Genomic DNA, 12163 nt, shown 5'->3' with positions numbered 1-12163 from the left:
TACTGACTTCACATGGCTTGTGGTAAGTGTATGATGATTCAGCATGGTGAATCAGTTCACATGATGCTAATTGTTGGCTTATAAGCAGGGTTAAACTGGGCTAGAGCTTTGGTTTGTGTGAACAGCAAGCAGAGCTAAGCTCGTGTACTGTAATTTGATGAAAATGTCAAATGTCAAACAATCAAAACAGAATATTACAAAGACGTTTTCACAAGATCTGGCTTGCATCATAATAAAAGCTGGTTGAGAGACAGCGCACCAGCAGTGCCCCATTTAAACACTTCTGTGAAAAACAAAAGCAAACCGTTTTAATAAGGGTTCTATAAAGCACCAAAAAGGGGTCTTCTACTGTCACAAGCTTGATATCATGGCTGTAACATAACCCTTTTTGGTGCTATATAGAACCCTTTTCATAAACATTCTACACAGAACCATATTCATATAGCAAATTCTCCATCAATCTGAAGAACGCTTTTATGATGCAACAAACTCTTTAATCATGTAAAGGGTTCTTTGAGTGTTCATGGTTCTATATAGAATCATTTTCTTTACTAAACAACCCTCAAATAACCATCTTTTTTTAAAAGTGTATGATACTTTGCATTCTGTTATGCCAGCAGACTAAAAGGCAGTCATTTGAACCTAGACGGCTAGTTAATAGTGTCTGTAGATTAATACTGTTAATCAGCCTCATCAATTCAGAGATGAACTGGTCAGTTATGTTAGACAGGACGGTTGCTTATTTCTGCCATCTGAGAAACAAGTTTCTAAATCTCCCTGAATAGCACTGAATACTCAGCAGTGAAGTATTGTTGAAGTGAACCATTTTTCAAGTTTCTGGGATAAACTGTCTCTGCCACCAGCCTACAAGCATACAATTTAAAAGGACAGATTCCGTGGCACAGTTCACATTGCTTACTTAAAGGCCTTAGCGTGATTTTATCCTTTGTTAGAAGATATTCTCAAACAGTTTTGATGCCAAATCCAACAACTAAAAAGAATGATCTGACTTAAATAGGTTATTAAGCCAGAATCAGGCTAATCACATTTTCATAATATCGGTAGTGAGAACTCTGTATAATACCACTTAAATTCAACAATATTGTTCACACATCGTTGCAGTGGTGGATGAACTACACAAATCATGTACTTGAGTTACAGCAGAGATATCCAAGGTAAAATATTACTCTGGTAAAAGCACAAGTTCCTCCCTTTAGACCTCCACTTGAATAAAAGTACAAAAGTATTTGCCTTCAAATTATTTTGTGCACATAAACCAAAAGGAATAACAGATTTCACATAATGCAGTGGAGTATAAAAGTAAGATATTTGACTTTGAGATGTAGTGGTGTAGCGCGGAGCGATGACAGAATTACAGACGCTTGTGGATGGAAGATAACGAGGTTTAAAGATAAACTGGTCAACCAAATCCAAACAGGGGCGAAACACCAAGAGTAATCAGAGGCCAAGCAAGGGGTCAAAACCAATACTCAAGAAACAGCAACGGTACAAATACAGAAACACAGAGGGTCATAAACTCGGCCAGGCCAATAAACATACACTAGAGACTGCTTAGCAATGCCAGAGAAACAATACCTCGCAAAGACTAAAGACTGAGTCTAAAGCCCGGGCTTTGGTACTCTCAGCTATTACGAGTCACAGGTGAAGACAGTTAAAAGTCAGGTGATTGTGGGAGTCACAGGTGAAGACAGTTAAAAGTCAGGTGATTGTGAGCGCTGACAGGAGCGCATGTTGACACACACTCCAGGTCACCTGATCTCCCAATGTATTCTGGGAGTTGGAGTCCGAATGCGGCCTCACATGCGTGACAAGTGGAGGGAAAGTAAAAAGTCGCCCAAAATGGAAAAACTTCAGTAAAGTACAGATACACAAAAAACTACTTAAGTACAGTGACGAATTACATTTACTTTGGTACTGCCCACCACTGCACTGCTGACACCCACAGAAAACAGTGCTCTTCCCATCTTCAAAATCCAAACTGAATCCCGGGTTATAAGTTTATATTACTTGTTAGATATACTATCCATGCAGCAAACATGTGATGGCTGGTTGATAACATTAGGACTAAAGGAAATTCAATAACGTAGAGCATTAAAACAGGCCAACTGCATGACTGCTGTTCTTATATAGATTTTGAACATACAGCTCTTCAATGGTTTGGATGAAGACACTTCTCTCTCATAACATTGGAGAAAAGCTTTCTCCATGATTGAGGCAAGTGTTCTGACAAACACTTAGCTGTTCACCTTGCAGTAACAGCCTGGAAAACACGAGGACTGCTCAGCAGACTCCTCCATATTTGATACGATCTCGCCAGTGTACTAGCCCGAGGCAAGTTGACTGGGGTGTGTGAAGCTGCCAGCCGTGGGGTAAAGTTCAGCATGCGTGCTGGCGAGAATGGATCCATACTCATGAGTAATTCAACAGCATTTGTATTAATATCTCTGCTATCACTGCAGCCTCTCTGAGGGTGGGGACAAATCCAGTCACATTTACAGACTCCAAAAGTCTTTATATTCAATTATTCACTAAAGCAAATGGGGAAAAAAATCTCTTCACTATTTTTTCCTGTTCTTTTCAGAGAGCATCTGGCAGTTTTGTGTAAACCATGTGATGAGGTGAATTTGCTGTTACAAACAACCAAAGGCAAAGAAGCAAACATGGAACTTGTCTTAAAGCTATTTGTTTTGCCATTTTGCTTATCAAACAAAGGAGCATGCACACAAAACTATACCACAGGCTGCAGCTCTATAAGCCTGTGTTTCACTAGAAATGACAAATCTTACCCACTAAAACAATAAAAGCAAGTTAATTCACTCACTCATGAACAACGGATCATAATGTGGATGAGACAGCTCATCTGGCTTCAGTGGATCATCACATTATACCACGCATAGGCTCATCCTATGCATTAGCTCTGGTATATCTTGAATGTCAAACCATTCTGCTTATATCATACTGAGTAAAAGGCCTATGATTTTTCAAACCATCCTCATTATCTTTCGTGTAGTAGACGAAACCACATGAAAGTAAGGTAAGCATGTGCCAAAATCATTAAATTATGCAACACTTATCAGATCACACACAAATGCACAGTGAAAGCAGAGCATGCCCAGCCAGCTATGGATTTGTGGATTTCACACTGGAGGAGATCCCATTGGAATCTAGTGCAGTAGCTCTGACTAAAGCATCTCCATTTAAACTGACTTGCGAATCAGGTCACGACAGCATATATCATGCAGTCAACTTAAGCTTTGAAGAAAATAAAAACAAAAAACACACAGTCAGAGTTGGAAACATACAGAGAAGTAATACTTAAGCAAAAGTACTCAGTCAAAATCGTACACAAATAAAGTGGACATATGGAATCAAAAATATCTTTGTGTGAAAGCAAAAAGATTAGTGACCATATTGCTCATGACACTGAATAAATGGCGTACGATTTTTAAGCATACTTGGATACATAAAAAGTGAACATCTGAAGTAATATACTGAAAGTACTAGTTCTAGTCCTGGCACAAATTATTATTTTACAATTATATAAATTTGATTAAAAGAGAAAAAGAGAAAAAATCTCTCAGCCTTTGAGATTTGTAACAAGTACACTGAAGGTCTAAATAAAATTGAGTTGAGTTAATAAAAAAAACTCAGTTTCAATAAAACTCCAGTAAAATACAAATCTTTCCAAAAAGTACTTAAGTACAGTAACACTACTCAAGTATTTTCCACCCCTGGTGGAAGTTTTCAATACAACGTAGTCTGAATCTTTAAGTAGCTACCTTTAAAGTGGATGGACTTAAAGTGGATTTTTAAAAATATTTTAAAACTAAATCTACTATGTCCCAGCAGTATGTGGTGCTGGAGTATTAAGTGTGTTGCCATGTTTTTTATTACTGTATAAATGAAGTATGATCCTGCCTTTATTGTTAGATGCACTGTTACTGTTTTAAATTGAGCGCCTAACACATTCAAAACAGAAGTTAAATAATTAACAACTTATTACCAATTTATTTCATCAGAGTAACTATAAAAGGTGACTGAAGTGTGGTGTATATTTTATGTTTGCTCAAAGCAAATGCAGCTTGTGACATTAACAAAAAAACATCTACAAAATTTCATTTTTTGAGATCATTTCTTTTACAAATCAAACACGACAACAGCTTTGAGAAATCTAACCGCCCCTTTGGCTTAGAATTAAAGGGTAAATTATGGACCTCAAAAATGTGTGATGCAGAACAGCATTAATATTTCTTGGAACTGCTCTACAGTTCAAGCAATTTTCATCATGAAATTGGACAAGTCTTCCACAAACTCAGCACAGCTGACAGTTGGGAACCAGTGGGTGGGAAAGAGTTGAAAGCTTTTTTTGGCTTCCTCCAAACACAAACCATTCATTTCATCTTGTCTTCAAGATTTTGAGCTTATTATACCAAATTTTTCTTGACTAGTTACAGTCATGAGACATATGTAAATGGCACCACTATCATACATATCAGCTCTTTGAAGCCAATAGTGTGATTTTTGCTTAATGACATTTTAACAGTTTTCCTAGCCATCACTGGTATCACTGAATAAACACTGAATAAAATGTTTCACAGTGGTATGAAATCAGCAGCGATATTAAATTCCTCAGATGTGAAATCACCAGAGCAGAACACGATCATGAGTATGCACTGCCACACTTTCAATTAGCATATTGGCACGTTAGTAAGTGTTAAGGACTCATAGTATATGAGTTAATTTGGGTCTTGTCATGAGTTATATTAATACGCTATCTTAACACTTAGGATGCTGCCTATAGGAATATGATGAGCGAGTAATTTTCCTGAGATTTCCTTTGTTGTTATACAGACAGTGCTGCACAAAAGGCAGAGACCACCATTCACTTGTTTAGTTTCCAGTCAAAATGTAATTTGCCTTCACATTCAAAAGGGCTTTTTTACAGATTTCTTTGTCCATTCTTTGCCTTTAAACACAACATTTTTTGGGAGATTTGATATCAGTTTTTCGAAGAAATCTGCAAGGACACGTCAAAACTGCATCCTGTGTTTCTCCAGATTACAAACACATTCAGTGATGTTAAGGTCTGAGCTCTGGGGAGACCCATCTATTGTTCCAAAACAAACAGCTTCTTAGTTTGATTTACAAATGTTCTTCTTTTTTGTCTATTTCCTTTCTTTTCAGTAACAACTTTGACACGTGCACATAGCGTTGCATTGTCTTCTCACTGGAAACATGGAAAGAAACACCTGTGGATTTTTTCAGATCTAAATCAACAGTGGAGCCTGATTTTCTCCTCTCAAAGATGAAAGATTTTAGTACGGTTTGTCTGATGGTGATGGTTTTTGTGGTCTACCAGGTCTCACATGGTTGTTAATAGTTCTTCTTTTCTACGTCATTCAATCATTTTTGCACTCTTCTTCCTCATGTACGTGCACTATATAAATATCTCCTGAAACATTAATAGTTTGTACTTAACTGTACTTTATTTAATTACCTGGAAATTAAACAAATGAAGGGTCGTGCCTGTAAAACTAAATTTTATACTATACTCTGAATATCACACGCTCTGATAGGAACCACAAATTAACTGCAGTCAAGTTGTTTTTTAAACAATACTTTTGACGATAATCTTTTCTCTTGTTTTAGATAAAGCTGTCCAAGTGAGGAATGTTTATGGACCAGCCTGTTAGATCAGAGAACACTGTTGGCTGGCTTATCTCCATTGCAGCAAATGACTAACAGACACTATATGTCCATGTGCACAGAAAAGTGTGTTCATAACCATCAACAGGCAACCCAGAAGGTGAGACTCTCCAAGTTCTCAACTAGCAAAGTGATTCAGGTCCACTCCTACACAGGTAGTCTGTTTTATCTTGACACTTTTTGAAAACAATCTTTATTCATGAAGTAACAAATGACACCCAGAGGTATAATCTGGAATGCAAGCATGCAAATTCACAACAAAAACAAAAAAGTACTGTGGGCGTCTCATTGAACCCTCTCACAGATTTCAGAGTAAATAAATAAATAACTGCAGGCCTCTACGTATTTGCAATTAATCAAGACTGGTTAATAGGACACACTGACCAAAGAAAAACGGACTGACTAATTGGAACACACTGCAGTTATTGTCCTACTCAAACTAATAGACATGTTCTGGCATGAGGACGTTCAAGGAACGCAGGACCTCAGCTGTTTCAAAAGGAGCCAAAAGCGATTCCAGAAATGAAATGTGTTTTTATTGGGAGTCGGCCTCATTCCCATCCGATCTCCCCCAGACTCGCCACCGTGCCCCAACACAAAAAAAGCAAAGAACAGCAGCTAATATCTAGTACTCTGACAGACAACACACACAAGAAGAAAATCACTGCTATCTAGGTGCACAAATACTTCAACATGGGCACTAGTGCATTTATGGGTGTACATCAAACCTAGGATCTACCCAAGATCCTACAGCCGATAGGTTACACAAAGTTATGTGGAAACCGTCTGCTTGTCTATGTCCTTCAAGGTCACAGTCTCTTGTTACTCCGTCTGAATGCTCAAACCTTTATTAAGGCTGAATTATGCTCGAGGCGAATCTTTCAGCCAAGTGGGTTCATTGCCTTTTTACAGAAAATACTGAGGGCAAAACTGTCAGTCAAAGGTTAAGTTAAAGTGTGTTGCAGCATCTTGTGTTTAGTGTGCAAGCCTTCTGAGAGCTTGTTTCTTTACAAATTACAGCCTTCTACTATCAATCACAACTCCACTTAACCACTTAAACTGCAGGCTTATTTATTATTAAACTTCATACTTATAATTCAGAAACTACTAGGAAACTAAACAGTAGTCTGCAATATGAAAATGAGCCTCAAACCAATCTCTAAATGTTTAATTTTGCTCTGCGTGATCCAAGTACGTTTCTGTGGGTGTTTCAGTGGATTGAGGCATTCACCAGACAACAACCGTAATTGACTTTGGCCAAAAATAAAGCAGTCCAACCTTCAAATGTCAGATTAAGGACTCACAGGTGTGTTGGTATTGTATTTTAAATTACAGGTTCATGCAAAAGTTTGGAAACCCTCAGCCATATGATGTTTCATTGGTTTTCTAAGTTAGGCATTTGTCTACAAAGTTCAGTGCACAATTTCCATTTATTCAATATATTGGAAAAAACCTATAAAATTCAAAATGTGCCATAATGTTTGCACAGGCCACAGTTTATGTTTTATTTCCCACCCAATATGTTACATTTAACAAATAAACAGTAAAGAAGTTTAAACCCTATGGAACACAGTGTCTCACCAGCGAACCGGTTTGAGAATCTGGCGATGACCCTTAAACTCGTTTAATTCTGCCGCCAGAGGAGTTATGGCATGTGCATGCTCATGCTCTGCAATGGAACAGATAGAGATGTCGGGATTTTCTGTGTTCTACTATTTTTCTATCACTTCGTAAAATATGCCTGTGGCTTCCTTTGCACTGTGATTCTTTCCTAACAAAGGTGTGAGATCATTTAGAGTGCAATTCACATTATTAAGCACTTGTGGAATGACAGTTCAATGTGTAATGAGTAACAACAAAACACATCAGATATGTGACATCTATTCTCATTCAGGTGTTTTCTTGTTCAGATATGTAGTTTGTTGCACAAAATAAAAACAAAATAAAAGCAACAACAGCACAAAGAAATCATGATAATAACGGATTAAATGGAAAAAACATCCATATTTTTGCTTGTCGGCCTTAAAGAATTAATAAGCAAACAACTGACTGACATTTTAGCCAAGGCACAATGAATGCTGCACATTATCACTTACCTTCTTGTCCTTAGTGACATCATCATCTTTTTTAGCAGCGTCCAGGTCAGTCACCCCACGGCTAAATTCATCAACTGTGCTGTCAGGCAGAGGCAGCTCTTCTGCATCAATGTCTGTCTCCTCTGCAACCGCCTTTTCAGCTCCAGTCAGCTCACGATCTGCAGACAGAAACAATTTGCATTCATTCCCAATGTGAATTACAATTTTCTGTTTAACCAATTAAATCTGCATGTACGGTGATGCTGGAACGATGTTCAAGGAGGTACATGATAAAAAGTGAAGCTTCTTCAAGCCCACTAACATAAGGCCTGAGGCAACAGCCAGAGGGAGTACCAAAGCCCAGTGACATGATTTGGGCAGTTTTAACTACTAGTTCACTGTTACTGTCATTATGGGTTCTGACAATTAGTCCCTGAAGTGGTTTGGCTGACATTGTGCCAGAGCTGGTGCTAACGGGAGTGACTCATATCCATTTGAGTGTAGTTGGAGCACTGGTTTCAGGGCTAGGGGACCCTCATGTGGCTGAGTGTTGGCGCGTGGGTGAGATGGCGCTCATCTGCATTTCAAAAGGAAGAATCTCCAGAGGCAGTGAGGAGCACGGAGGAGGATAATCAGCCTGAACTCACGGCTCAGGGAGCAAGAAAAAAGAGACGCCCCACACGTGTTGTACAATGGCACATATCAAAGGCCTGATACACGGAAGCTGGTTCCAAGTGCAACAAAATATGTGGAGTACCACATGTTTTGCTAAATCTAAGAGTGCAGGGAGTCTGAGCAAAATTGGACTAATTTTGAATCTCATGGTATTTCTTTAAAGAGCATATGTAGATATTTTTATTTTGGTGGAGCGATTAGTTATTTACTATGCATGTGTTTTAGCGTCAAATCGATATAATGGTTTGCTGATTATACAGGTCCTGCAGATTTATTGGCCGCCACAAACTCTGACAGAAAAAGCACCAATATTTCATTATTTTGAGGTAAGTTGATCTCGTTTATTGATGCAGGAGCAGACATTACAATAGAATGAGTTAATGGGTTAAAAGGAGGAAAGGAGAGTGGAAGGAAAAGCTGGTGTCCTGGGGTTAGCCATAAGCCATTAGGCTTTCGTGTGCACCACTTAAGTGTGCCCCTCACTTGACCAGCTGTAAAGACTGTACTGTAGTCTTTGTCCTTGCTACAAGCCAAGAAGCTCTGCAGCTTCTCAGTTAATACCGGTAGCTTGAATAGTTACTGAATTCCAGCAGAGCATCTCTGAAAGCTTGGGTGTAACAGACGCCAAAATGAGACAAATGACGTGAGAATTTCAGATGTAAAACAAAATGTAGCACTGTTTTTTCTGAGCTCAGAGAAGCTGCCGTGTGTTTACATGCACTCACCTTTATCACGTTAGGGTTAGAAAGTGATACTGATGTGTCTTCATATTGTTCTTATCTGTTTTTACTATTTCATCCAATAATATACATTTCTGTATACATATACTGTGATATATATAGAACTGTAAGAATCTTAATTATATATATATATATATATATATATATATATATATATATATTGCTGTTTTGGGCTATACCGCCCAGCATTAGAAAAAACTTTTACTTAATAAAGAATTATATTACATCTTCACAGGTAAATTAACTGGTAATTTGAACACAAAACAAGAAAAAAGCAAAATTAACATTTAGCATGATGACCTAACCCAAGAAAACTTTTCTATGAAAAGAACTGATAAAAACCAACAAAACCAACAAGAATTCAGGGAAGACTGTGGGAAGACTGTGGGTTTCTGCTGTTTACCTGAGTTTAAGCAGTCTGTTGACTGTGCACTGGCAATCACATCTGATACTCCACAGTTGACAAACGGCAATTATATCAATGTGTGCAGCACCGGGGTGGGCTTATGGGTCTTAAGCCCTGAATGCAAGTAAAGCCCTGAATCTTTTTTTTTTTACCTTTGGTTCATCAGCATGTTTTGATTTATGTCCTTTTTTACTCAATGAAATCCTCCAGAGCTGCTTCTCACTTCTCCATGTCTCTGCCCTCACAGCCCCCAGGGCATGCACGTTTGTAGTTGTACTAATGTGCACTGACATCAAGGACATAACAGGGCATTTGAAAAAGCAAGATCTCCAGAGTCAGCCACAGAGCAAAATGCTGTTTCAGGTATGTGCAGTTTCAGAATGAAAGCTACACTTGTAGTATTTGTAGAGCTATACATGCATAATGTTAATTAGTTAATGTAAGCTTGTTAGCCAGTCAGCAGGCTAAGAGCACTGACAAAGGATCATAGAGCCAACCGCTGTTTGCTAGCTAGCTAATGTGTAAATCAGTCTGACACACCATCTACATCTGTATGAAGTCCACGTTCTGTTGTCCAAAGCAAAAACTAACTGAATCATTTGCTACATTATACGACAGTAGCAATATTTTACAGAGGTGAAAGCATTAACGATTATCACAGAAGAATTACACAGCACAACAGACATAATACAGTTACAAACAAAAAACATGAAAAATACAAAAAAGAACTGCAGTAATACAATAAGAATCTGCAAGATTTATGTTCATGTCCATGTAACATATTAAGGAAGCCAAGAAGAAGGGTGAGTTCTGTAATCAAGCAAAACTACATCAGTTATTTTTACTTTTTTGACATTTCAAATCTGCATTAATTTTATTAAAACTTACCAAAGAGTGTGAGTAAGTGAAGCACAGTTTAACTGTAACTGGAGTTTGAACAGAGTCTGATACATTTCTGACCATATTAAATTTATACTGGCTGATACTATTAGTTATCTGAAATTGTACCCCATGAAAATCAATATCAGTCATATAATTTTAATATTGTGTCCTAATGTGTATCGGCTACCTTGCACTCCAGAGTCTGTGCAGGTCTTCTGACTGTCTCCATCTTCCTGGCCATCTGCATTCTGCTGGGCGTGCTGCAGACTGAGCTTGTGGCAAACCTCGAAGGCCTGACCCACAGTCCGCACAATCCGCATGGCCTGGCTCTGAACACAGGAAAAAGACATGCCTGCATTTATCTAGGATAGTATATTAATGGTGGGAATTTTAAATGAACAAGCAGGTTAAATGTTAAAAGACCACAAGATCTATGAGAACAGTAAGAGCAGTGTGTGTGCTTGACAAACTGTTTGGTTCATTAACCTATGCTGCCAGTGGAAAAGCTAGAAACACTGATGCCACTGCTATCAAATTGACAGCTTCATTTTAGATGGCAGACGGTAGCAGATATTTGGTCTTGCCTATTTCCAATCTAAGATGAAGTCAAGATCTATGGGGAACAATATGCCTGGGCAAATGTATAATGGCTGTGCCAGTGTGTCCCTTATTCAAATGCTTTTGGAATGGGTTAATTTTACAGGGCCAGATGTGATCTTGCAGTAAGAATGTCTGTGAACAACCATCAGAGGTTTTGGGCTAAATGTGAGTGGATGTGTAGACTTGTGAGAGCATTACTCCAAAGCTTTGTGTAGATGGAGCATTTGTGAAGACAACAGACAAGTATGTGGATGTAAGGCAAATTAGCAGATCACATATGGCAAAAATAACCATAACCACCTCTTGTAGCTGAACAATGAACTGGTTTTATGTCGATGTGCTGTTATTAGGGAATTTCCATTTATAAGTGGCACATGATCCAGCATACCCCACTGTTGCCTCACAAATGCTCCAGCTCAGTGGGCAAAGGTGTTTCTTATCATCACAAATGACCAAGTTGGAAACATGACCACACTTGGTAAAGAGTGGTAAATTTGAAATGCACTTACAGAATCCATAAGTGACCTCAACAAAGACAACTTCAATAGTTTCCAGTGAGATTTTGTATTTTAATTGTAGAGAGGCTACACAAAAATTTACCCATTTAAATTATGTCATATTGTGTATCTCCACCCTTGATGCTACATCAGCAGCAAGCTAGACTAAGGAAGCAGAGCACACAACAACAATTTAACAATTTGTCCCCAGATACGTATTCACATATGAGATATGAGTTCACATCTGACCTGCAAGATGAGGAATGGGTTTACTGCTTTAATCTTTGCTCCTTCATTGATAAATTTCACTCTGTCACTCAACTCATTTCCATCAGCGAAAAGCAGTTAGCACACGATTAATGGTTTTATGAACAGCAGATGACTATGAGAACATGCAGCCCCCTGATAACTATAAAGAAGAAAATTAGTTACACGCAGAACGAGACAATTAATATTCAAGGGCAGATTCTGTGTGTGGAAGAAAATCTGTATATGGTTCATGGTTTTTCTCCCTTTGTGGCAAAATGCCTATCGTGGCTTAGTATTGTAGATCAGAGCGCA

The 12163-nt window shown here is 38.3% G+C and overlaps 1 protein-coding gene across 1 annotated transcript in view; it reads right to left on the bottom strand.

Annotated features, from left to right (window-relative positions):
* Positions 1-12163, bottom strand: part of nos1apa (nitric oxide synthase 1 (neuronal) adaptor protein a) — a 126656-nt gene that overhangs the window by 35806 nt on the left and 78687 nt on the right. Inside the window, exons 6-7 of the mRNA XM_017721133.2 lie at positions 10693-10834; positions 7824-7981 (exon numbers count right to left, since the gene is read on the bottom strand). Of these exons, the coding sequence (XP_017576622.2) occupies positions 7824-7981; positions 10693-10834 (300 nt within the window). The remainder of the gene's footprint in view (positions 1-7823; positions 7982-10692; positions 10835-12163) is intronic.

The sequence above is a fragment of the Pygocentrus nattereri genome, chromosome 26, assembly GCF_015220715.1.
Source record: "Pygocentrus nattereri isolate fPygNat1 chromosome 26, fPygNat1.pri, whole genome shotgun sequence".
NCBI lineage: Eukaryota > Metazoa > Chordata > Actinopteri > Characiformes > Serrasalmidae > Pygocentrus > Pygocentrus nattereri.
The sequence above is the reverse complement of the archived record's forward strand: the minus strand, read 5'-3'. Positions and strand labels throughout refer to the sequence as shown.